We start from the raw sequence: 27,886 nt of genomic DNA, 5'->3' as shown, positions 1-27,886 counted from the left end.
AAGGTTTTACAATATTCTGTTATAATTGTATTTCTGTGGTGTTGGTTGTGATTTCTCCTCTTTCATTCGTGATTTTATCTATTTGAGTCCTATCTCTTTTTTTTTTTTTTTTTTTTGAGAAGTCTGGCTAGGGGGTTATCAATTTTGTTTATTCTTTCAAGAAACAGTTCTTAGTTTCATTGATCTGTTCTACTGGTTTTTTTAATTATTATTCTATATCGTTTATTTCTGCTCTAATCTTTATTATTTCCCTTCTGCTGGTTTTGGGCTTTATTTGCTGTTCATTTTCTAGCTCCTTTAGGTATAAGATTAGGTTGTGTATTTGGGACCTTTCTATCTTTCTTGCTCTTGAGATAGGCCTGAATTGCAATGTATTTTCCTCTCAGGACTGCTTTTTCTGCCTCCCAAAGTGTTCAGACTGTCGTGTTTTCATTTTCATTTGCTTCCATGTATTTTTTAATTTCTTCTACAGTTTCCTGGTTAACCTATTCATTCTTTAGTAAGATGTTCTTTAATCTCCATGTATTGGACGGTTTTCCACATTTTTTCTCCTGGTTCATTTCAAGTTTCATAGCATTGTGATCTGAAAACATACATGGTATGATCGTGATTTTTTTGTACTTGTTTGGGGATGATTTGTGAACCGGTATGTGATCTATTCCGGAGAATGTTCCACGTGTACTCGAGAAGAATGTGTATTCCACTGCTTTAGGATGAAATGTTCTGAATAGATATGTTAAGTCCATCTGGTCCAGTGTGTCATTCAAAGCCATTGTTTCCTTGTTGACTTTCTGCTTACATGATCTTTCCATTGCTGTAAGTGGAGCATTTAAATCTCCTACCAGAGGCACCTGGTGGCTCAGTCAGTTGTGTCCAATTCGTGGTTTCAGCTCAGGTCATGATCTCACAGTTTATGACTTTGAGCCCAGTGTTGGGCTCTGAGCTGACAGTGCAGAGCCTGCTTGAGATTCTCTCTGTCTCCCTCTCTCCCTGCCCCTGCTTGTGCTCTCTCTCTCTCTCTCAAAATAAATCAATAAACTTTTTTAAAAAGTAAAATAAAGTCTCTTACTATTATGGTATTATTATCACTGAGTTTCTTTATGTTTGTTATTAATTAATTGATTCATATATTTGGGTTCTTCAAGTTAGGGCCATAAATATTTACAATTGTTAGATCTTTTTAATGGATAGGCTCTCTAATTATGACATAATGCCCTTCCTCATCTCTTATTAAAGTCTTTCTTTTAAAATCTAGTTTGTCTGATATGCATATGGCTACTCCAGCTTTCTTTTGACCTCCATGAGCATGATAGTTTGCCCTCCATCCCCTCATTTTCAACCTACAGTTGTCTTTAGGTCTAAAACGAGTCTCTTGTAGACAGAACATAAATAGATCTTGTTTTTTTATCCACTCTGATACCCTATGTCTTTTGATTGGAGCATTTAATTCATTTACATTCAGAGTGGTTATTGAACAATATGAATTTATTGCCATTGTGTTACCTGTAGAGTTGATGTTTCTGGTGATGTTATCTGATCCTTTGTAGTTTTTGTTGCCTTGGTCTTTGTTTTTTGGGTTTTTTTTTTTTCTTTACACTCAGAGTCTCCCAGAAAATTTCTTATTTTAGTGGTTTAGCGGTCATGAACTCCTCCAGTTTTTGTTTGTCTGGGAAACTCTGTATTTCTCCTTCTATTCTGAATGACTGCATTGCTAGATAAAGAATTTTTGGCTGCATATTTTTCCCATTCAACACATTGAAAATTTCCTGCCACTCCTCTCTGGTCTGCCAAGTTTCAGTGGGCAGGTTTGCTGCTAACCTTATGTGTCTACCCTTGTAAGGTTAAGAACCTTTTGTCCCTAGCAGCTTTCAGAATTCTCTTTATCTTTGTATTTTGCAAGTTTCACTATGATATGTTATGGTATTGAGCTGTTTTTGTTGGTTTTGGGGAGAGTTCTCTGTGCTTCTTGGACTTGTATGTCTGTTTCCTTCCCCAGATTAGGGAAGTTTTCAGCTATAATTGGTTCAAATAAACCTTCTGCTCCTTTTTCTTGTTCTTCTTCTTCTGGGACTCCTATGATACAGATATTGTTTTATTTCATGGAATCACTTAGTTCTCTGATATAATAATTTCCTTTCCCTCTTTTTTTTCAGCTTAATATTTTCCATAATTTTACCTTCTCTTTTGCCTATTCTCTCCTCTGCTTTTTCAATCCTTGTTGCCCCATATCCAGTTTGTTTTGCATCTCAGTAATAGTATTTTTTATTTCATCTTGATGAGTTTGTAAGTCTTTGATCTCTGCAATAAGTGTTTCTCTGGTGTCTTCTATGCTTTTTTCAAGTCCAGCTAGTAGTCTTATGACTGTTGTTCTAAATTATTTTCAGATAAATTGCTTATATCTGTTTTGGTCAAGTCCCTGTCTGTGATTTCTTCTTGACCTTTCTTTCTTTTTTATTTTTACTTTTTGCAGAGAGAGAGAGAGACAGAGAGAGAGAGTGAACACTAGTGGGGGAGGAGCAGAGAGAGAGGGAGACAGATAATCCCAAGCAGGCTCTATGCTGTCATCAGGGTAGATCCCAATGCAGGGCTCCAAGTCATAAACCATGAGATCATGACCTGAACCAAAATCAAGAGTCAGACACCCACTTGCTGAGTCACAGAGGCACCCCACTTCTTGACCTTTCTTTTGGGGAGAATTCTTCTGTCTTATCATTTTGGCTAAGTTTCTGTCTTTTCCATGTTTTAAAAGCTCATTGTGTCCTACACCTGAGAATACTGCTATATTAAAAAGGGCTGATACGCTGTCCAAGGCCTGACACTTCAGGAAGTGTTTCTGGTGTATGCTGTGTGCATTGTGCTATTGTGTTTTGGCTGTTTTTTCCCTCTTGTCAGTCCTCTGCAGAACTCCTCCTTGCTTGAAATAGTTCTGTGTTTGGACCTTTAATTAGGTGTGCTTTGATTTGTTTGTTGAAGTAACCCTGGAAAAAGGGGGGGGGGGGGAGGGGAACCTGATCCAAAAAAAAAAGAGTAAAGAAAAGGAAACAAAAACCAAACAGAGAATAAAAAGACTATAAGGCTGTTTCCAAAGAAAAAGAAAGGAGGGAAAAAATAAGAAAATAAAAAAATAAGGAAAAAGAAAAGAAAAAAAAAAGCCTGATCCAAAAAAGAGAAAAGGAAATGAAACAAAACAAAACCAAACAAACAGAAAGGAACTATGAGCCTGATTCCAAAAGAAAAAAGAAGAAGAAAGAAACAAAGAAAAAAAGCCTGTAGGTGTCATTTTGATGCCCTGGATTTCCAGTGCACTTAGTGCATTGGGGATGTTGGCTGTGCTGGTCTTCTGGAGGAGAGGTCCACTGCTTTGGCTTAGAGTCGGTCTTGCCCCAGTAAATAAGCAGTTGCCAGGAACGTAGGGTAGGGTTTGGTGTGAGCGGTCCTGCCTCCACTGGACACTGCTGTTGCTCTCTGAAGTCCCATTGTGTTGGTGTTGGGGGAGGAATGCTGCCACCCCAATCTCTCAGCCCCAGACCAGGAAGCTCACACACCCACCGTTCAGGCAGCTTCACAGAATAATGAGGACAGTCAACTCGCCCTGCACCACAGCTCTCCTGAGTTTTATCTTTGGTGCGTGGCTGGGATTCAAAACCCAAGGTCCTAAAGGACCTTGTACCACGTGGATCTGCTCCTCTCCTCCAGAGTAGAGCCTCTCCACACTAAGTGAAGTCCTCTGTCCCTGAGAAACAGTCCCACGCCTGCAGTGTATGGCATCTATGGTGTAGCACCACTAAAAGCAGCAAAGGCTATATTTCCTCTGGGTGCACCTCTGTCCCCCAGCGATGAAAGGCCTTTTGCTGGCACCTGCAGGGCCTTTTGTCCTTAGGAGGCAATAAATCCTCTTCCAAAAGTATTCCCAGTGTGCCCCATAGATCACTGCACCACAGTATGCGCCCCGGGGCCAGCTCCCTCCTCCCCAGGAGTGAGAGCCACAGCTCCAGTCCGGAGAAAGTTGCACAACTCCAAAATCTTAAAGTTTGAGCTCCAAACATTGTTTGCAAAAAAAAAACAAAAAACAAAAAACAAACAAAAACAAAAACTGGGTCAGTACTTCTCACTCCCCCAGTCCATGGTCCAGAGAGGTTTTCATTCTGTATGAACTCAGTGCAGCACTTTCTTAACACCTCTCTCTTTCTCTCCCTTTTGTCTTTCCATAGAAAGGGTTTCATCCCCTCCAAGGCACCATCGCTTTTCTCTCCCCCAATTCACTTTCATGCACCTCACACCTGCCAAGCTGTCTCCCTCTCAACTGTGGACATCCTTCTGTCACTCTGCAGATCTATTTCCTTGGTTTTCAAAGTGATCTGATCTTAATACAGCTGTGTTTGAGAAAAAAGGAAAGCCTGGGGTCCCCCCTACTTCTCTGCCATCTTAAGTTCTCCAGAGATCAGAATATTCTGACCCCATCCCACTTCCCACTTTGGAATAGCTGCCAGGACATGCTTCCAGAGGCTCAGATAAGTTGAAGATAAACCCCTCAGTTGTCCATCCCCAGAACTAAGTAACCTGCACCATTTGGTAGTCCCATTGACTGATTAGATGAAAACCGCTTTTAGTCAGTTGGGTAGATTGAGGGTGAATAACAGCTGAATAATGCTTTGCATTTGGAGTGAACACAGGATGACACTGGCTAGTCTCTATCACTTGGAGTTGTACCTTTTCTATCATCTTTAAAATGAAAGCATCATAGAAAGGGAAAGCTTTCTTAAATTTGGTGGACCCTAAGATATCACTAGAAATAATTAAGGAGAAATCTGAGCTTCTTTCTTCTTCTTCTTCCTCTTTTTTTTTTCCTAAGAAAAACCAAGAAGGCCAATTGTACAATCCTATGATCCTGTGAAGACTTTGCCAAGTCATAAGAGCTGAAATCAGATGGTTTGTGAGAAACAACAAAATGGATTTGAATTCCAGTGTGTCTAATATCACTTTTCTTCCCAAAACGGTTTCCAGCACATGGGTGGGTTTTCTCAGAATTACATTTATGACTAGTTCTGAAGATCTCCCTGAAATCATTCTAATACTGTCTTTGATCTGCACAGTTGGAGGTAGGTGTAACTATTTCTTTGAGTTTGTTCTATGGATATATCTTGTAAATGTCACCATATAGAATTGAGGACAGTAGCAGTAATAGAATATTAGAATTTTGTTCCTAAATTTATACTTTTAACCCAAGATTACCAACCAAATGAATCCAATGATAATCTGTCCCTAAGAAGAGACATGCAGAGTCTGATTCATTGTCTTCATCCTCTTTGGGTTCAAAGTATTCATGTCTTTTTACTTGGTAGGTCATGGTTAGATTTAAATGATTGAAAGAATTGAAGCAGATAATCAAAAACTCAAGGGTTGGTGTATTTTTCTTATCTGCTTTATCATAAACTATTCACATATTAAAGCTAGTCGTGTAGTGCTTTGTTCACTTGAACAAAGAATTTTTGGGTCTTCTGAATGTGTCAGTTACTTTTTAAGCACTTGGTAGGGTGTCCCATAGGTTTTGTTCAAATGATAAATTATGTCTAGCCCTTATGAGAAGAAAAGAATACTATAGAAATCAAAAGATTTCTTTTTTTTTTTTGCATTCTTTGACTGATTAGAAATTATATTACAAAAAAGTGGAAAAAAGAAAACATTAAACTGAAGGAAATGCGATGATATTGCTTATTGTACTTTGATAGAAATTCATTATAGGCTGCCTAATGCATAGTAGATAACCAGTAATAGGAAGCTAGTTTTTCTCATTGGGCAAATTATTATACCTAGTTCCTCATTGTTATTTTGAAAATCATCTAGGAGATTTCATTAAACTTTAATTATTTATTAACCTCTTGCTGCAGGATTGCTGAAGAAACTAATATCTGATTTATAACATGTAAAAAAATTGCTATAAGTATTTAGTAATAACCCAAGAGCCAGTGATTGCTAGCAATATTTACTAAAGATTCTAAGGAAATGAGATATTTCATACAAGAGGTAAATACAGAATCCAGCAGATTAGCAATTACACTGATTCAGTGTGCTTAAGTATAAGAGAGGGTTTTAATTACTGGAATTAAATAAGTAAAAAGTGGAACAGTATTTCATTGTCCTCAGCATTAAGAAAGTATATCAAATTAAAGTTCTGTAAGTGTCATATTTCATTGCCTTTCAGTAAAAATGTATTTTTCTGCAGCATTTTTGAACCTGCACTTAAAAGACTTTCCAATTCCTCTCCCTGTGATACTATTTTTAATTGGATGCAGTTTTGAAATATTAAGTTTTACATCTGACAAGGTGTGTATAGTAAATATTTTGTGTTATGCCTCAGATTCATACAAATTCAAAGATGGAATTTTAAGGAAATTTGTAAAAAATACTTGCCAATTCACTGTTCTGCCAGTTGATAGATGCTTGTGATATGGATACTATCAGATCAGATATGTGAAAAAAGGAACCAGGCATGGAAGAGCTGAGATCCAGCTAAACACAGTCAAAACAGAGCCACTGTCTGGAAGGGGGTGGGCAGCTCAGAGAATGAGTACACATACAGCTACTGAGCGTGTGAGCAGCTACTGAGAGTTTAAGCAGAATTCAAAAGTTTAGACAAGAATTGGTACATAAGATAGAAGCACAGAGAGGGGGTGCCTGGGTGGCTCAGTTGGTTAAATGTCCAACTTTGACTCAGGTCATAAATCTTGTGGCTTGTGGGTTCAAGCTCTGTGTTGGGCTCTGTGCTGACAGCTCAGAGCCTGGAGCCTGCTTTGGATTCTGTCTCCCTCTCTCTCTGCCCCTCCCCTGCTCATGCCCTGTCTCTGTCTCTGTCTCTCTCTCTCTCAAAAATAAATAAAAACATTAAAATTTTTTTTTAAAAAGAAGAAGAAGAGGAAGAAGGAGAAAAAGAAGAAGTCCAGAGAGATTAAGCTGCTAGTACAGGTCTCTTGTAGCAAGATAATTCTGACATTGAACCAATCAATTGCTTCAGTTAGGAATATTTTACAAGATTTCTATTACAATAGAGGCTAGTCTTTAAGTGTGTATGGCTTACAAGATTTCAAGAAACAGATGTTGGACCACTTACCTGAAGTTGGAAGTAAGGAGGAAGGCAAACTGTAGATATAGTCATGGCAGCTGCAGTGTTACAAAAAGTTGAGAACAACTGGAATCAGGTAGAGGAGAGAGACTATCTTACAATAAGGGACGTAGAATGCATTATTGACACATTAAATAGTTCTCTAGCCTCGGGGTTGGCAGCAAACTTTTTCTATAGAAGACCATCTAGTAAATATTTTAGATTATACAGGCCATATGAGCTCTGTCACAATTACTCAACTCTGCCATTATAATTCAAAAGCAACCGTAGACAATATGTAAGAAGTGGCATGGCTGTGTTCCAGTAAGACTTGACAAAAACAGGCATTGAGTCGGATTTGGCCCAGGGCCATAATTTTCCATCATCTGCTCTAGTCAATCAGAACATGAATGAGAACAAACAAACAGGAGATGTGATATTAACAAACATTATGGAAAACATGTATTCGTATAAGAGCCAGAAGTATTCTTACTTCATTTGTTATGAGCACATTATTGCTATGAACATGTTCTGTAACCGTATGATTTTGACTTATATGCAATATTAAGTGCTTCTATAAACTTTTATATTTGTCAGTAACCTTTTAGAAGAAGAGAACATAAGTCAAGAACTGTGAAGGGCCTAAGATTTTACTCTGCCTGCAAGTAATAAGTTAGCCTGTCACAGTTTCATGGTCCTGGCAAAAGACAAGGGACTTCTGGGCCTGAGACAAAGGACTTTAGTACTGATAGTAATAGCAGAAACCAGACTATTAGCATCTTCTTGTGCCTGTTCCATGAGCCCCGGGAGCCGCAGGGAGAAGCCAAGAGGGTCCAGTGAAACCCACATACACAATGGATTGCATTATAAGAGAAGAAACCTTAGTTTAAAGAACTTGAATATTTTGTGATGGGCAGTAAGCTCATCCTACCTCTTGCCCTAGAGAGAGACACTATCTTTATTGCTCTGTACAGTACAGTAAACCAATTCTTTTCTCTAGAAGGAGACACTTGGCTCTCTCTTCCAAAGCTGTTAGCCATACATATATTTTTGAAAGATAGTCTGGAAGAAAAGCAATCAATGCCTCCACTCATAAGATATGGGGAAACACGAGAGACCCAGGCAGAATCATCTCCCAAAGGCAAAGATACCACCTCACACAGCAAGTAATCAGTGTTTCCTTAGTAAACAAATGTTGAGTGGATGCCCATAAGAGGATTTATCAACTAAATATTTTATGACAAACACCATTAATTAATCATTTCATTAACAGCATAACTTCTGAGTTTTTATTCCTACTATTCTTCCATGCACATTTTCCATATAAGCCATGGTTAATTATTTGTAGTTTCTGAAATGCGATATGATTGTTTATTCATTTGTACACATCGTGCATGATAATCCATCTACCTGAAACCTGTCTTCCTCTTGTATGCCTGAAAATCTCCTACACATTCTTTTGTACCCATATCAATGTACTTTCTATAGCTGCTATTTAAAAAATAAAATGGGCATGGAGATGTGCATTAACGTTCCTCTGTTACTGGTAATAATCTGATGGAAAATTATGAAAATGCAGTAGAGTTAAAACTTTAGCACCTATTACATTGTGATATATCTTTTTCTCTTTTGCTAGAGAGAGGGGTGTCTGGCATGTGTTGTATGCTAATAGGAGGATGGATAAGTGAGAAATGATGTATTTTTATATTATTAGGTGCAAAGATACACAGATGCCATACAATGGATGAGTCCAAAATTATTTTTTAATATATTTACACCAATAATTATCTTTAACGTTGCATTCGACATGGATGTTTACATGCTCCAAAAGTTATTTTGGCAGGTAAGAAGTAATCTTTTCTAATAATATCATTCACTCATGAACTACTATATGTTATCTATGCTCCGAATTTTTAAAATTTTGCTCTAAACTATAAAACAAAGAAGACAAAGAAAAAGTACGAAGTGTGGGAGAAGTAAATTTAGCTTTATATTTTAGTGAATAAACTATATCTTAGCGACTGACCAGCATATTGAGGGCTCAGGAAAAAAAAAATTACAGAGGAAAAAAAAGTAATTCTGAGAATCTGATTTGCAGGGCTTAATGCCAGTTATAATTTTAACTCTGAGATGCTATTAGAGAGCTATTATGAAAACATTTGGTCCAGTTTTTTAATTATTTTTGATAAAAGTCTTTTTTAAAATACCCACCTTCTAAAACTTCCCTTACTCACATGAACAAAAACAGAGAATACTCATAGAAACAGCTATAACTTTAAATCACAAACCATTATGTTATCCTAATCATGTGATATTTGAACCCCATCAAGGAAAGAGCTTGAAGAAAAAATACTCCAAATCTTAAGCAGGGTATACATTTCTTCCAAAGTAATTAAAACAGCTTTGTAAATATAAGGCCATTACCTAAATTACATTAGAAGCAAAACTATTAAAATTAGCTATACTTTCTATACATATACATATATATTGCTTTTTTTCTTTAATATTGGTAGTAAGAGCATTTTTCCACATCGTTACAAAATTTTTATAATTTTTAAAAATTTTTTAGTTGAGATATAATTGACATAAAACATTATATTAGTTTCAGGTATACAACATAATGATTTGATACTTGTTGTATTTTGAAATGATCACCGGGGTGCCTGGGTGGCTCAGTCAGTTAAGCGTCTGACTTTGGCTTAGGTCATGATCTCACGGTTCTTGAGTTCAAGCCCCACATCGGGCTCTGTGCTGACAGCTCAGAGCCTGGAGCCTGCTTCAGATTCTGTGTCTCCCTCTCTCTCTGGCCCTTCACCTCTTGAGCTCTGTCTCTCTCTCTGTCTCTCAAAAATAAATAAACATTAAAAAAAATTTGAAATGATCACCAAAATAAATCTAGTTAACATCCATCACCACAGTATTATAAAAATTTTTTATCATAATTTTAAGGTCTACTCTCTTAACAACTTTTAAATATACAGTACAGTATTATTCACTACAGTCACCATGCTGTACATTGAATCCCATGACTTATTTATTTTACAATTGGAAGATTGTACCTTTTGACCCCCTTCATCCCTTTTCCCAACCTCCTGATTCCTCACTTCTGGCTATTGACAATCTGTTCTTTGTATCAATGAGCTCAGGGTTTTTTGTTGTTGTTGTTGTTGTTTTAAGATTCCACATATAAGTTAGGTCATATGACATTTGTCTTTTTCTATCTGACTTATCTCATGTAGCATAATGCCTTCAAGTTTCATCTATGCTGTCCCAAATAGCAAGATTTCCTTCTATTTTATGGTTAAGTAATATTCCATTGCATATATAATACATTTTCTTTATCCACTCATCTATAGATAGACACTTAGGTTGCTTCCATGTCTTATTATTGTAAATAAGTATTGTAAATAGTGTAAATTCACATTATTGTAAATGTTACAATGAACACAGAGGTGCAGTTCTGAATTCTTATAGGTAGCTTCAGGCACAGTCACATTTTTCCAAGACCATCTGGCAATGAAATCTTACTACATAGCTGCCACTGATAGAATAAAAGAAAGTAGAAGGCAATGGTGGGAAGGCAGAAGGCCAGGTTCCAGTTCTAGAATAATAGAATTTTTCTTCCCATCTTTTCTATAGTCCTCTGCCAATTCTCTACATTCTTTCTATTTTATTTTCTCCTCCTTTTCCTCTTTTGTAACTTCTTTGTAAACTTGTTCTTTTTCTCTCTGTTAATAGGCTAGGTTTCAGTTTTATGCATAGTTAAATGTGTATATATAAGTGTGAGTATATATGGTGTGTATGCATATACCTTTACACATACATATTTATATTCAATGACCTTATCAAGAAATTTAAAAGTTCCCTTTTAATTATATGCTATTTCTTACAAGTGCTGTGTCATAGGTCCTAAGAATCTCATTGCAATATTTGCCTCTTATTTCCAGACTTGCAAGCACATATTTATTAAAGAAGATAATTTAAAATTTCCCTTTGATGGATTCAGTGTGATTCTGTATCTCTAATAATCCTGATAATCTGCTTTTCAAAATAGGATAAAAAGGAAATCTGATTTTTCTATACATAAAATTTCTTTGCAGATACTTTTAATTACAATTCCTGGCTTTTTAATGAATTATACATTAATTCTTTGGTATCTGGCATCTGTGAATAAATTACTTTTGAAAACCACTCCATGGTTATTATTTGCAACTATCCTCATGAGTTCAGATCCCATGCTGACTGCAGCTGCTATAAGAGACCTTGGTAGGTATATGTTTTCCTCTTTTTCTACATTTAAAATATCATATTCTGCATTTAATGTGTCTAGTGTTAAGATCTTTTGCTCACTGTAGCTTCTCACTATATGAAATGAGGTTCTGGGCATTGGGAATTAAGCATAGAGATTCAGGTTGCTGATGCTTAGAACAAAATGAAATGTTAGTGATGGGCTTACCTAGTATATATATTTTTAAAATCTTTCATCTTTCATCCCCTTGTGGAATAAGACAAGGGATTATTTGGAATCCTTGACTTTATACATGCTTCTACCTTAAACCAAAAGTTCTGAGGGTGAACAATTTGCATATACATTGTGATGACATTTCTATTGTCAAATACTGCTTTTCCTTTGAAAATACTGTAATTAGGATAATGCCATCTGTAAAAAAACAAAAAACAAAAAAATTTGGAGTCATCACCATTAAGACCAAAAAATGCAGAAAGTCAAAAACAGTAAAGTCACTAATCTTACAGTGTTTTCAGAGTGTACTATTTTAGGAGAAATAAATCTATATTTAAAATTAAGTACCAAGTCAGGGTGCCTGGGTGGCTCAGCCAGTTAATCCGCCGACTGAGGCCTCAGTCATGATCTCACTGTTCCCAAGTTCCAGCCCCATGTCAGGCTCTGTGCTGATAGCTCAGAGCCTGGAACCCTGTATCTCAGACTCTATCTACCTTTTTGCCTGTCCCCCACTCACGCTCTGTCTCTCTCTCTCAAAAATAAATAAACATTAAAATTTTTTTAAATAAATAAAGTACCAAGTTGATGTAACACACACACACACATACACACTTCTCATTTTATGACCATTATAGGGGGAGAAGCTACTGGAGGGAAGTAGAAATAGAATAGAGGAGACACATCAATCTACCTAAATGAATAAAGGAAAGCCAATTCTTAAATCAAAGAGATTAAGATTGTGAGGTAAGAGTTTTGGTGCTTGGGTGGCTTAGTCGGTTAAGCGTCAGACTTCAGCTCAGGTCATAATCTCAAAGTTGGCCAGGCTCTGTGCTGACAGTTCAGAGCCTGGAGCCTGCCTCGGATTCTGTGTCTCCCTCTTTTTCTCCCCCTCCCCCACTCATGCTCTGTTTCTGTCTCTCTCTCAAGAATAAATAACATTAAACAAAATGGTTTAATTAAAAAAGAAAAACAGAAAGGAGAGGAGGCCCCAGCGTCTATCCCCCAGCCCTGCCTCTATGGGACTCTGTCAGTGCCCGCCCCTTTTCCACTCACAGGACTTAGTGAAGTTTTGTGCTACCTGACAGCATTACATACTTCTTTCAACTTTATAATCTTATAATCTGGTTAGTAATCCAGTGATTGCCTGGCCTATCATTGTTGAATGTAAATTATTGGGTTATCTTCCAAAGTTATGCTCATACGTTTTGGCCATCTTGCCGTGACTTTTGGAATATTGTTTTTCTCCTCACTTTGTAGTTTTTAAAAAAATAAAAATAAAGTACTTTTCTCTTCGCAACATTTTTGCCTGAGTTGACAAAGCAAGATTTTTATATTTGTTTTCTTTTACTCCCACACACCTACAAAATCTGCCTATGCTTATGAGTGCATGAGTACCTTCACACCGTCTTGAGCTTTCGATGGTCTGTTGACTCTTATGCCCCCATGTCAGTTGTGTATTTTCACATATTTACAATTTGTTATAGTTCTATTTTCCAAGTTGGAATAATTACATAACAGTACCAGTTAGTTTTTTCTCAGTAAAGAACAACTCTGAGTTTCAACAACTGAGTAAGAAAAAACACAGTGGCTTCAAACAACAGTTATTTATTATTTTTTGTGAGTCTGGCAGTTGTGATGATACGGCCTGGGCTCACTAATGAATCTACAGTCAGATGGAAGATCATCCAGGGGCTAAGTGATCAAGGATGGACCCTTGGAGAAATCCACCTTTCTTCCACATATTTTCACAATCTTCCAGTAGCACAGCCAGGGGACATTATAGTGGTGGTGGCAGAGGTACCCGAGATAGGAAGCAAAAATCCTTCCCAAGCCTCTGCTTGCATCAAGTCTCATAACAGAACAGACTGGATCTCTTAGAGGAGAGAAACTGTAGTTTTACAGGAAAGGGCATGGATGCATAACGAGGTGAAGAATTAGACCATCAGTGGGGCGCCTGGGTGGCGCAGTCGGTTAAGCGTCCGACTTCAGCCAGGTCACGATCTCGCGGTCCGTGAGTTCGAGCCCCGTGTCAGGCTCTGGGCTGATGGCTCGGAGCCTGGAGCCTGTTTCCGATTCTGTGTCTCCCTCTCTCTCTGCCCCTCCCCTGTTCATGCTCGGTCTCTCTCTGTCCCAAAAATAAATAAAAAACGTTGAAAAAAAAATTTTTTTAAAAAGAATTAGACCATCAGTGCACTTCCCCTCCACAAGAACACACTGCCTTGACTTGACTTGTCTTGCAACAACATACTTAGTGTGTTAGGTTGTGATCATAGAATGGTTGGGTCATGAAATAACATTTCCTTCCTACAGACATCTAGAAAGTCATTAAAGATGCTCAAAGTTACAGTTTTGCCGTTACAGGCATATTTAATAGAGAAAAATGATCATTGATCGCTAAACTTAGAGTATCACCACAAGTGGAGGGAAATTAGGATGGGAGTACATAATATGAGGGTGCTTTCCATTTCATAGAGCTTAATCTCTAAAACCTTTGACAGGAATGTATGGAAAAGTCAGAGAATTTCTAATCATAGTGAGATTATCTTGACAATTGCATGAATACTTTGCTTAGGCACCATATTATAAAGCTTGGCTTATGAATTTCCTTTATCCCTCTGTCATTGTTCCCTATCTTGCCTTAAATATATAATGTGTATTTATATTGACTAAATCACCAAATTAAAAAAATAATGAACTTCATGTTTTCATCTGGGCTTTAAAACAAGCAATAACAGCTCTAGCTTATTATCTTAGTTAAATAAACCATACTCAACCACAATAAATTTGATTCCTAATTATGGAAGTCTAGACTTAACTTAAAGTTGATATATAATTAAATTTCCTTGAAGGGAGTTTTCAAATATGACTAAAGTCTATTTAAGTATATGGGAAAAGTATGTGATATAAATCGATAGATAAGAATATACTTCTACTTGCTAATAAAAGTTTAATCTTTAATATTGATGATTTTCTTTAGTGAAACAAAATATTTTCTTTTCCATAGGTCTTTCTAGAAGCCTCACCAATTTAATTAATGGAGAAAGTCTGATGACCTCTATAATGTCTTTGATTATGTTTAATAGTATTGATGATATTAATGGCAACCTACAAAAGGGGAACAATTCATTAGGTAAGGACCTATTTTTTTCCCTAAATTTCTTAAAATTAGAATCTTGTATTTTCTAAAAGCTGACATGGATATTGTAATCTTTTACCATAATTTATGCTTGTACAAATATAATCGTGAGCATTAGTATAATGATTTACCCTTTACAAGCACTACCACATATTTCTTATTTAATATTTGTTGTGGTTTTATTGTGAGACTCGGTTGAGACTTTTCATGAGGACGCTTATAGGGGAAGCATTCTACAGACCTAGGCTGAGTCCAAATGCTCAACAACAAGAACATGAGAGATGTTGTTTTCTATGAGTTGAAGATGAACTTGGAAGACAAGCTAGGCAGTGCACCTGCTGGTGGTGAGAGGGATGCAGCCGTTGCCCTTGGCTTCACTGGGCAACATGGAAAGCTGTCAGCTTAAAGAGCAAGTGTGAGTGACATGGCCATCTTCAGGGCCTGAGAACAGGGCTTTAAGCAGAGAGATTGCAAGGCCTTCATGAGTTCATTTACCACATTCAGAAAACCCTGAACCTAAGTATTGTTGATTACTCTATCATATGTCTGTGTATTTTATATATATAATGAATGATACATGCACACTATGATGAATGATTATAAAATATATAGATGTGTAATTATCACTCAGGACAAGAAATATAGTGTCACCAGCAATCCCAGAACCATCTTATATGCCCCTCCCTGATCAAAACCCCATACCCTCTTCCTGCAACAGTGGTTCTCAGAGGATAGTCACTACCTTGGGCAGGGCGGCAGGAGAGGGTGTCCACAGGACACTTTAAGGATGTCTATGAAGTCAAATATTTTCAAAGTAATATTAAGAAGTTATTTACTTTTTTTAGTGTGCTGCTATTTGCACCAATTTTGGAAAAGTGATGATTAGAGTCTCCTGGAGAAAATTCTTGACGTATACTATTCCACTCACTGGATGTCTTTTGTGCCCTAAGGCCTTCTGTGGCATTATCTCATTTCACCCTTCTATCGTCCTGAAAAAAGAGCATTTAAGGGGTGCTTCCAGACTACATTCTAGTGCATCAAAGGGGTCTTTAAGATGACAAATAATACGTTATATTGGAGCCAGATCCTTCTACTACCCCCTTTCCCCAGCAATTAAGTATATCTCAAATTACTTTTCTAATCACTCAGGAAGAGGAAGTTTTAGCTATATGTAGTGGCTTTCATGGTCCCTGGAAACTACCTCACTGTTGGGCAGCCAATGTTCCTGTTTACCTCTCTTCTGACCCATCTTTGCCTTACATCTTCATAATCAATGCCTAAAACTAAGAATTAAAGATTATTTTTTTCTGAATAACACACATTCTAGGGATCATCACCCCTCTCATGTCTTCCTCAAGGGAGCTCGTCCACATGGTGGACAGTTACCCTACTTGGGCATCAGGAGAACCCACCTTTAGCCTTGCTCTATATCCAGTTAGCTTACCCAGGCCATGGCAACTTGGAACATCTGTGGTGAACCTGGAAACCCAATTTAGCACAGGAAGGTACATCTTCTTTAAGTGCTTCATATGTTCCATCTGTGGTATGTGAGAAAGTCTAACTACCATAGACATTCAACCTCTTCCAAAATCCAGACCACACAAGCAAGTGATATAATATGTCACTCAGAGAGTTTTTACCATAAGACCTCCTGCAGATAGGGCTTTCCTGAAGAAGACCAGGGTGAGCAACACAGAGAGGTCTATGTTCAGAAACATCTTAAAAACTCAAGGACCACTCTTGGGGGAAACTGAAAAATGCAGAGAGGTATCATCATACATGCTGGTTGGAAGGATCCATGCCCAGGCCCAAACTTGGTCCAATATTCTACTAAGCTCCATTTAAGATAGTAAATATTGACCACAGAATGTCAGAGAACCTTATCAGAGTTGACATCTACAGTGTAATCGAGAGAATATTTTTTATATTCACTGGCAAGTCAAAAGAATATAGGGGGGTACTGATATGGAAATTCATTCATTAACCCATTCATTCATTCATTAATACAACAATTATTTATTGATATGTACTATGTGACAGTTCCTATTCTAGGCCTTAGTGCTTCAACCATGAACATAATAGTCCCTGCTTTCACAGAGTTTGCTTCATAATTTTGATAATAATTAATGGAATAGAATTTTGTGTTTAGGTTTCAGAGGAGTAAAAACTATAAGTAGTCACTCTACAATAATAAAAACTCTGCTGAAGGAGGAACAGAACAGTGAACTTATTCCCTCAGCCCTTAGGAGTTTCTCTGAATTTTTAACAGCGTTGAAAGAAAAATTTCCTTTAAGAAAAAAGATGTATGACAAGATTTGCTGATATTTCATTTATACCAATTGACAAAATAGTGAATCAATAATTTTTGGATAACTCAGATAATAATTATTATCTTTAAAAACTCATGCAATTATTTAAACACTGTTGCTCTGTCTTTTGAAGTTAGCGCATATTTCATAAAGAGAAAAATTAAGAAGAGTTACTGTACTTAGAGGTCTGTCTTTCCAATTTGCATAGGAGTTTAAAAAATTTGTAAGAAATATTGGATTTGCTTTGAGGTTTTTCCCAGTCTAATAATTACATTCAGTAAACATTTTCCTGATTAGAAACTATTTTCCTTTCTTAAAAAAGAAACTGGGGTGGAGGGGCGCCTGGGTGGCTCAGTCAGTTAAGCGCCCAACTTCGGCTCAGGTCACAATCTCCCGGTCCGTGAGTTCGAGCCCCGCGTCGGGCTCTGTGCTGACCGCTCAGAGCCTGGAGCCTGTTTCAGATTCTGTGTTTCCCTCTCTCTCTGACCCTCCCCTGTTCATGCTCTGTCTCTCTCTGTCTCAAAAATAAATAAACGTTAAAAAAATTTTAAAAAATAAAAAGAAAGAAACTGGGGTGCTTGGGTGGCTCAGTCAGTTAGTCATCTGACTTCGGCTCAGGTCATGATCCCACAGGTAGGTTCCTGAGTTCAAGCCATGCTTCAGGCTCTGTGCTGACAGCTCAGAGCCTAGAGCCTGCTTCAGATTCTGTGTCTCCATCTCTCTCTTCCCCTCCCCCACTCACACTCTGTCTGTCTCTCTTTCTCTCTCTCAGAAATAAACATTAAAAAGAGAAGAAGAAAGCAACTTTCTTCTTTTTTGTTTATTTATTTTATTTTGAGAGAGAGTGCAAGCATGTACCTGCATGCCTGTGGGTACAAGTGGGGGAGGGGCAGAGAGAGAGGGAAACAAATAATCCCAAGCAGGATCCAAGCTGTCAGCACAGAACCTGACATGGGGCTCGAACTCTTGAACCATGAGATCATGGCCTGAGCCCAAATCAAAAGTCGGACACTTAACTGACCGAATCACCCAGGCACCTCAAAAAAGAAAGCAACCTTCAAATTGGGTCTTCTAACTCCCATTCCCTGCATCCTTCTGAAACCAGAGTCGACCTCCATTCTTTGTTTCAGTTGTAGGAGGTACTAGACTCCCCAGATTGCCATTACGGGTAACCCCATGCCTTGAACAGGTATGACCTAGAAGGCCATTCCTGAAACTCCCCTTCCATGTTCATACTATCCCTACAGATGCTACATCTTTCCACTTAGCAGACCTAGAAACATGGGCACAGGACTAGGTAAGAAGGAATCTAAATTGTCTCAGCACTCTGAGCAGTGTGCTCTCCCATAGTGGACGTTTATAAATGGGACTCATAAAAGATTTTTTTCTCTTTCATTTTGCCACCTCAGAACACAGTTCAAGATTTACTTATTCTCAAATTTAGTCTCGCTTTTTGTTGTGGTTGCTCTATTTTCTGTTGGCCATTCTTTGTTTTCATTTCGTTCTTGCTCTCCACCTATTCTGTTGCAGTTGACCCTTCTGCTTTCCTGACCCCAGGACCTGCTTTTATCTGTGATTCAAATTCTATTCCTCTGTTCCTCACCCTGTAAAAGTGGGGGTATTTTCTCACCCACTGGCATGCCTGATTCCAGCAACCAAGGCCATCAAGGGCTTAGGCTTCCTGTTTTCCTGGGAAGGACGTCATAACGATTGTGGAAAGAAATTTGGCAAAATATGACAATATCAGTAAAGGAGCAACTATTCTTTAGTGCAAATTCCACTTCTGGAGCCTAAGGAAGTAATCAGAGAAGTACAAAAAACCATGTGCAGAAATATACACAATATACAATGCAGCATTTTATCAGGGAAAAAACTGGAAGCAAATGAAATACTCAACAATAAGGAACCAATCAGTTGCTTTGACAAGCCACAACAATACAGGAGATTCACTAAGCTGGGACCCAGAGGCATTCCTTTTCTGTATTTCCTGTGTGTATCATGTTAGATATAGAATATAAGTTCCAAGAGTTTGGAGACTTTCTACTTCTTATTCATTACTGTATCTCCAAAATTTATTACACTGTTTGGCACTGAATAAATGTATATTTCTTACTGGGGATCAAAAGAAGCTCTTTAATGAAACTGACTGAATTTTGCCAACTTGTATGGCTCTCAGCATTTGAATAGAAACTCTTTCAATGTAGGAATAAGAAAATGCCATACATCTACCCCAATGGCTAGTTTTAAAGATAGGAACAAAAAGAAAAGTTGACCCAGATTATCACTTAAAGTTAAGATCAAGTAAGCTCTATTAACTATTTTCTGTTTGTTCCCCTTTCTTTCAGTTTTTGACATCCTATTTGAAATTTGGTCTTATTTTCTAGCAAGTTTCTTGTTTGGAATTCTGAGTTCAAAACTGATCCAATTGTGGATGGCTACTGTTTTTGGTGATGATGTCAATCACATAAGTCTCAGCTTGTCAATTCTGTACCTCGTCTTTTTTATTTGTAAGTCTGGGGCCTATGCCTAAAATTAAATGACACAAAAAAACTCAATACAAAGATACGGGAAGATACATACCAGGCAAAGTTGGTAAAATAAACCATTCAACTTATCTGGAGGAATGTTTTTTTTAAAATAACCTATCAGAATTGATAAAAATATTAGTATCTATACAACAGAAATCAATGTGTCAAGATATATAAAGTAAATGCCATTATAAAAGACAAAGGAATTTGACAAAATCACAATTTCAATGAGATACTTTATCATGCCTTTCCCAGATAATTTCATAACCAATTGAACAAAAAATAATTATGGCTATAAAAAGATATAAATAAACACTTAAGTGTTTGGTTTATAAGATATACAGTCTTATCTTCCCAAACCAAATACATATCCTTTACATATATACCTGTAGACCATTTACGGAAATGAACTAGACTCGAAGAGCATTTTAATAAAATCCCAAATATTGTTCAATCACAATGCAATTATAATTTACTAATTACAAAAGGAGGGTCTTTAAAAATAGTCATTCTAACAGCCTGAAATTAAATATACTTTTCTGGACAGCTTTTAGATCAAAAAGGAAATCAAAATAGAAGTTTCATATCAAGTAAGTCTAAATATTAGAAAATCTATCAATATTATTAATCCCTTTGCCACCATTTCTTCCTCACAGGAGTATGGTAGTTATTAATCATTCATCATATTACTGTTTTCTGATGCAGCCTCAGAATCTCATTCAACCCTGCTCTTCCAGACAGCCCTGCAAAGGACTTGGAGTTAGCATGTGCAGTAAATATAGTAAAACCTTGGTTTGTGAACATAATTCTTTCCAGAAACGTGCTTGTAATCCACAGCACTTTGTTTATCAAAGTGAATTTCAAGAACCATTCGCCCAGTTGTGATCACATGGTGTTTGGTGTCGCATACTACTTGTATGGCAAGACATCACTTGTTTATCAAGTTAAAATTTATTAGAAATGTTTGCTCATTTTGTGGAACACTCACAGAACAAGTTATTCACAATCCAAGGTTTTACTCTAATACCTAGTTATCTAGTTACCAACTTATACTGTGCACTTTCATTTACATTTAGGAGTAAAACAGTTGCCTATTCTCATATTGATGATTTAAAGTAGTTCTGGAAGCTTTAGCTAATGCAATAAGAAAAAAAAAAAAAAAGAAAGACATTTATCCATAATTTTAAAAGAGAAAATGATGTCATTAGTGACAACATTTTAAATTACATAGAAAACTCAAAAGAATTAATTAGTAAACTAAGCCCAAAAGGCTTTTTAATAGCTTGATATAAAATAAATATACAAAAAAAAATCGTGTTCTTATAAGCCAGCAGTAGTTAGTTAGAAAATATAATGAAAATTTGATACTCGTTACATTGGCAAAAACTTATAAAATATAAAGGAATAAACTTAAGAAGTTTGAGTCTAAACATGGAAAATTATAAGAGTTTACTGAGAAATATAAAATTGGAATAAACTGAAACAGAGAAAATCTTTTTAGAATTGTTAGACTAACAAGAGTCATTATTTTCATGTCTGAGGAAGGAAAGGTAGAATATAGGATCTTGAGGCTTCCTAACTAATCAGGAGATTAAAGCCAATTATAACCAAGTGAGTTTATAGAATCATATTAATGAATTAATAGACATCTAGGGAACAGCCAGTACAGATACATTCATCACGTACTACTTTAATTGTGGATACCTAAATTTCTACAAAAATATATTCCAGAAAATATAATTTTTCTCTAACATTAATTAGTAAGTGAGCATAGCCTCAAGGTTAAGGGTTATACCCCCCAAAATAATTATAAACTTTTAGAGCTAAAATGTCTCTATAAATATTTTAGAAAGAAAACTTCTAGGACAGAATTTCCTGAAAACAAGGTACAGAGGAAATATAAATCTAATGTAAAAGGACTTTCACTCCAACCTGGCTTAATGTTCATATTATTAGTATCTTCAAGATATTCCCTATAAATATTTTCCAGGTGTCACTGTTACCTAATAAATTACAATAACTAGTCCAGGACTTGATCTCCTCAAAGTGCCCATGTCCACATTTTCCTCTTCTTTTATAATTCAAAACTGACTAACCAAAGTGTTAGTTCCTGGCTTAAGGTACCATTTCTAGCCAGGACTAAACTAAAGAATATAAAACTTGTAATTTTCCATCTCTGGAAGGGAAAGACTCGGTAGTGTGATAATGATACCAATTTCATAAAATTAAAATGTATTACAGTCCGAATTAAATAATAGAAATTTGAGGGGGGGGGTTGAAATTTTACAAAACAATTTGAAATATCATCTGGAAATACTAAATGTGAGAATAGACAAGATAGCTTAAAAAAAAAGTGGAGAACTTTCTCTATTAGGTAGGTATTAAATATTTAACAAGCCACCAGTAATTAAAATACAACTGTTGTAACAAAGTAATGTAAAGTAAGCCAAAGAGATGGAAGGGAAAATAACTGATCCAAATACACCTGGCAATTGACAAGTAATGGCAATATGATAAAGGTGGAATATCCACAATACTCTTTACTATTAAAACAAATTTTAATTTTAATTTTTATTTTTATTTATTAACTAGAACAGAGTCTGCTAAACAGTAAGTGGAAAAAAGAAACTAGTTACAGAACTCTATTACTGTACAATCTCATTATAGCTTTTTTTACTGTGTGACTTTGTGTGCATGTATGCTTGATGTATGCCATGGTGAGTGTTCACTGGGAACTCACTCCACTGCTCTCAAAGATCTTGATCCAATTATCTTAAATTCCCAGTTCTTTAGCCTCTGAGCACCCAAAGATCTATCTCCTCATGATTTCTGAAAAATTTTGTAGGTTAGCTCCTCATGATCTCTGCTACCTCCTTTTAAATATATAGATGTTTTTGGTTCTTAGTAAATTTTACTGAAGATGGGGACAAGGAAGCTCATAAGGGAAGTTACATTATGTAATTCATGATTTTATAAAACCTGATAGCTACCTTTAATCTCACTTTTCCACGTTTCCTGCTTAATTTTTACCACTTGTGTCCAGTATTGTAATTCAGCAAGTATCCTTTAATACTTGAAGCTCCTTTTTGGGTCTCATTCTCTATTCTCAACTAGCTTATCAAATTATTTCTTCTGAGAAAATGTAGTTCTCTCCATTATAGAAATTCCAATAATTTTTTTGTTAAAATTATACCTATCCTGCTTGACTTAGAGTGGGCCTATGTGTTAATAAACCCATCGTAAGTTGAAAATTTCGTAAGTCAAAAATGCATTTAGTATATCTAACCTACTGAACATCATAGCTTAGCCCAGTCTACCTTAAACCTGCTCAGAACATTTACATTAGTCTACAGTTGGGCAAATCATCTCACACAAAGTCTATTCTATGATAAAGTAGATCTCATGTAATTTATTGAGTGCTGACTCAAAGAGAAAACCAGAATGGTTGTAAGTGTATTGGTTGTTCGCCCTCATGATCGCCTGGCTGATTGGGAGCTGCAGCTCACTGCCACTGCCCAGCATCACAAGAGGTTATGCTAGACTGAGAAAAAAAAATCAATATTCAAAATTTGAAGTACCATTTCTACTGGATGCATACTGCTTTCACACCATTGTAAAGTCAAAAAATTGTAAGTCAAACTTGCATAAGTTGGGGATGATCTGGACCTGAAGCCTGGGTCATTGAATTATGGGTCCTCTTTAAAAAAAATTAAAATTAAAAAAAAATACACACACACACACACACACACACACACACACACACACATATATATATATAATCTCTATACTGTACCATATTATTTGGATTTTTTACATTGATAATATGCTACTTTCATATTGCAAGGGGGAATATAAGTCTACTACAGCTACTTTTAAGAATATTCCAGTTTTTCATGCTTTTCATTCTCACACAGTAAATGCACCCAAACAAAATTAAACTGGGGAAGTATATCCTTATTGGGTTTCTACCAGTTTGACTCCCTTAGTCCTGCCACAAAGTCAAACCATTTCTATCTCCTACTGTCTCCCAAGAAAGACAGCATATGAAGTGGGCTAGTCCAAAAAACCCATTTGCTCACTTCCATTTTATCCCTCCAGAGCCCCTCTAAAAACATGACTCCTGTAGAGGGTGCTTTGGCTGCACGAGAACACAGTAAAAGAGTTTTATGAGCTTCAAATTGTTGGCAATGATCTGAAGCCAAAACTGTGCAAGAATGTTAGACGCCACAATACAGCTGGGTGTGAATCTGAGGAGGAAGAGGGACAATAGGTGGTGGTAATAACCTGCAATATAATCCAGTTGAAACCAAGTAGGGTAGCCTCTCTATAAAGTTACTATACTATCAAGATATCTGATATTTTCATCTTGAGCAAAATTTGTACCACTGTTGATCTTAAATTAATACTTTATATTTATTTCTTTTTAAAATAGGTGAACTAGTTGGAATGTCTGGAATATTTACCCTGGCCATTATGGGACTTTTTTTAAATTCTACCAGTTTTAAACCAGGAGTTGAAGCACTTCTTCTAGAGTGAGTAGCTAGCATATTTTCATATTTTTTCATGCATTGGCCGCTATAATATTGTAATAATAGCTATATCTATATCTACATATCTATCAAAGTAAGATATTGACTTGAAAACTACTCAATAAAAACCTTTCCTAGAAACTCTATTGCTTGTGTCTTCTAATCCTCTAATTTTAGGCAAAATTTGTAACCTTACCTGAGTTCATGTTGGCTCTATTTTCCCCCTAATTCTCTCAAGTCTCTGACCATCTACTCGGTAATTCCCAGTATAATCCCACTAGACAAGGCGAGGACTAAGGTAAGGCAAGCGAGACACTCATCACAGGCACAAAATTTAAGAAGGTGCCAAAAGACTCAGTAATCAAGATAAATAATCTTTTAATGCAATACTTTTTGGGGGCGCCTGGGTGGCTCAGTCAGTTAAGCGTCTTTCTCCGGCTCAAGTCATGATCTCAAAGTTCATGGGTCCAAGCCCTGTGTCTGATCTGTGCTGACAGCTCAGAGCCTGGAGCCTGCTTCAGATTCTGTGTCCCCCTCTCTCTCTGCCCCTCCCCTGCTCACAATCTGTCTCTCTTTCTCAAAAATAAATAAACATTTTTTAAAAATTTTAATTAAATTTTAATGCATTATTTTTGAAAAAAAAGAAATTAATGCAAAAAAACCCTGGTGAAAATGTAAACATTTTAAAGAAATATTAGAACAAGACTACTGATAGTTCCTTTTGCTTCAAGCTCCAATATGGCTCAGCCTGGCGCTGCTGCTAGAAGACCAATATTTTAAGGACAATGAAGAGATGGCATGCAAAGCAAATTAAAAGATAAAGCTAGGGCATTTGAAGAGGATTGGCAGTGTTATAAAAGAAAATATGGCCATATGTACAAATTTACAAATTGTGCCCTGCTCAAGGGCATCCAGCTTAGGGGAGAGTGGAATTTGTGCCAGCCTGCTAGAAGGGTGCTTTCTGTAATGATACAACACACAGGCTGAGAACTTGACTTAACTCGCACAATGACAACATAGAGTAAAAGAGGCCCTGAACATAATCAATGATTTTTGGAGTTTTGCAGGATGTTATAGAAGATAGAATAAACTCAGAAGTCAGAAGTTTGAAAGTATAGAATCTTAATAGAATTTTGGAACTCTTTACTGAAATTTCATGTCAATTACAAAGGAAGCCAATTGTACCAACACCTAGGCAGAATTACTTGGGCCACAATTAATTATTGTAGGAAGAAATAAAAATGTTACATGTTTTAAATCTGATTTTGTGAAGTGATTCTGAAGTCTCCCTTCACCTTTTTGCTCTAACTAAATGCTGGATCTCCCCTGAAGGCATTTACTCCCTTGCTTCCTTTAGAAGTTGTTTTTCTCACCCACATCCTGGGTACTACTGAGCCTAGAGTTGAGGCTGGTGATCTTTCTATACCTTAAAGTCATTTCTAGATCATACTTTCTCATTCTTCCCGAGAAGAACCCAGTTTTGAAGCTCATGCCATCAGATTTTACTCTCTGCCACTCTCTTGACTGTAGTTATGTCTAGATCCCTGAATCACACTCTCCATTTCGTGAAGATATTGACCGTCCTCTCACTGTGACTCTCCAGCACCATTACCCCATCACCATTCTCAGTGATTTCAGTTAATACCCACACAGTTGATCCTTCTATTCCACCTTTCAGTTCCTGGACCTCCTCTCTTCCTATGAGCCTGTTCAGCCCCCCTGCTTCAGCCACCCACGTACATGGTCATATAAATGAGCACATCATAATCTCAATGTTAAGAATCTTACTGTCAAAAATATGACATGTGTCAGATCCTACTCTCCAAGACAGTAAAAACCTAAGATGACAATAGCAAATCCTCCTATATTCTACAACAATCTGCTGCAGGGCCTTGCGACTCTCCAAGACAAGGGGATCATCATCTCCCATGTTTTCAGCTTACAGCCTCTAGGACCCAGATTTGAACAGTTCTGCAAATAGGCTGACACTACACTGTGTCAATCTTATGACCTTTTACTGATCTTCATCCACCTCACTTCCTTCTTACCCAAATCATTTCTTTTGTTTAAAACCACCTAATAACTTCTCATCTCTTTTGGTAATAGGTAAAGTCTTTTTAAAAATTTTTTTATTTGTTTTTTTTTTTACCTTTTTAAAATTAGTTTTCAAAATTTAAATCCCAGTTAGTTAACATGTAGTGTAATAATGGTTTCAGGAGTAGAATTTAGTGATTCATCACTTACATATAACACCCAGTGCTCATCCCAACAAGTGCCCTTCTTAATATCCATCATCCATTTAGCCCATTCCCCTACCCAACACTTGAGAGCAACCCTCAGTTTGTTCTCTGTACTTAAGAGTCTTTAATGGTTTGTCTCTCTCTCTGTTTTAATCTTATTTTTGCTTTTCTTCCCCTATGTTCATCTATTTTGTTTCTTAAATTCCCCATATGAATAAAATAATATTTTTATTTGTCTTTCTCTGACTGACTTCTTTCACTTAACATTATACACTCTAGTTCCATCCACATTGTTGCAAATGGCAAGATTTCATTATTTTTGATTGCTGAGTAATAATCCATTGTACATATATACCACTATTTCTTTGTCCATTCATCAGTAGATGGACATTTGGGCTCTTTCTACAATTTGACTATTGTTGATAATACTGCTGTAAACATTGGGGTGCATGTGCCCCTTTGAATAAGCATTTTTATATCCTTTGGATAAATACCTAGTAGTACAATTGTTGGTTTGTTGGATAGTTCTACTTTTAATTTTTGAGGAATCTCCATACTGTTTTCCAGGGTGGCTACACCAGTTTGCATTCCATGAACAGTGGTAGAATAGGTGGATAAAGGTGTCCTCTTTATCCTCATCCTTGCCAACATCTGTTGCTGCCTGAGTTACTTGTAGCCATTCTGACAGGTGTGAGGTAGTATCTCATCGTGGTTTTGATTTCTATTTGCTGATGAAGGATGAGCATTTTTTCATGTGTCTGTTAGCCATCTGGATGTCTTCTTTGGAAAAGTGTCTATTCATATCTTATGCCCATTTCTTCACTGGGTTATTTGGCTTTTTGGGTGTTGAGTTTGATAAGTTCTTTATAGATTTCGGATACTAACCCTTTATCTGATATGTCATTTGAAAATATCTTCTCTCATTCTCTTGGTTGCCTCTTAGTTTTGCTGATTGTTTCCTTCACTGTGCAAAAGCTTTTTATCTTGATGAGGTTCCAATAGTTCATTTTTGCTTTTGTTTCCCTTGCCTCCAGAGACATGTCAAGTAAGAAGTTGCTGCAGCTAAGGTCAAAAAGGTTCTTATCTGCTTTCTCCTCTAAGATTTTGATGGCTTCTTGTCCTATGTTTAGGTCTTTCATCCATTTTGAGTTTATTTTTGTGTCTGGTGTAAGAGAGTACTCCAGGTTCATTCTTCTGTATGGAGCTGTCCAGTTTTCACAACACTTTTTGCTGAAGAGATTGTCTTTTATCCATTGGATATTATTTCCAGCTTTGTCAAAGATTAGTTGGCAATACATCTGTGGGTCTATTTCTGGGTCCTCTATTCTGTTCCATTGATCTGAGTGTCTGTTTTTTAGCCAGTGCCATACTGTCTTGATGATTACAGTTTTGTAATACAGCTTGAGTCCAGAATTGTGATGCCTCCAGCTTTGGCTTTCTTTTTCAACATTACTTTGGCTATCTGGGGTCTTTTCTGGTTCCATACAAATTTTAGAATTGTTTGTTCTAGCTCTGTGAAGAATGCTGGTGTTATTCTGATAGGGATTGCTTTGAATACATAAGTTGCTTTGCATAGTATCGAT

At 36.7% G+C, this 27,886-nt stretch overlaps 1 protein-coding gene across 5 annotated transcripts in view; it reads left to right on the top strand.

The window, feature by feature from the left end:
• Positions 1–27,886, top strand: part of SLC9C1 (solute carrier family 9 member C1) — a 107,463-nt gene that overhangs the window by 13,139 nt on the left and 66,438 nt on the right. For all 5 annotated transcript variants that reach the window (XM_078452991.2, XM_078452993.2, XM_078452992.2 and 2 more), the window contains 7 exons: positions 4,853–5,099; positions 6,224–6,324; positions 8,814–8,942; positions 11,200–11,365; positions 14,566–14,691; positions 19,352–19,513; positions 23,967–24,066. In XM_078452991.2, coding sequence (XP_078309117.2) covers positions 4,949–5,099; positions 6,224–6,324; positions 8,814–8,942; positions 11,200–11,365; positions 14,566–14,691; positions 19,352–19,513; positions 23,967–24,066 — 935 coding nt within the window. In that variant the 5' untranslated portion in view covers positions 4,853–4,948. The remainder of the gene's footprint in view (positions 1–4,852; positions 5,100–6,223; positions 6,325–8,813; positions 8,943–11,199; positions 11,366–14,565; positions 14,692–19,351; positions 19,514–23,966; positions 24,067–27,886) is intronic.

Source organism: Panthera onca, chromosome C2, assembly GCF_046562875.1.
Source record: "Panthera onca isolate mPanOnc1 chromosome C2, mPanOnc1 haplotype 2, whole genome shotgun sequence".
NCBI classification, from domain to species: Eukaryota; Metazoa; Chordata; class Mammalia; order Carnivora; family Felidae; genus Panthera; species Panthera onca.
Note: the sequence above shows the minus strand (reverse complement) of the source record. Positions and strands in the feature narration are given on the sequence as shown.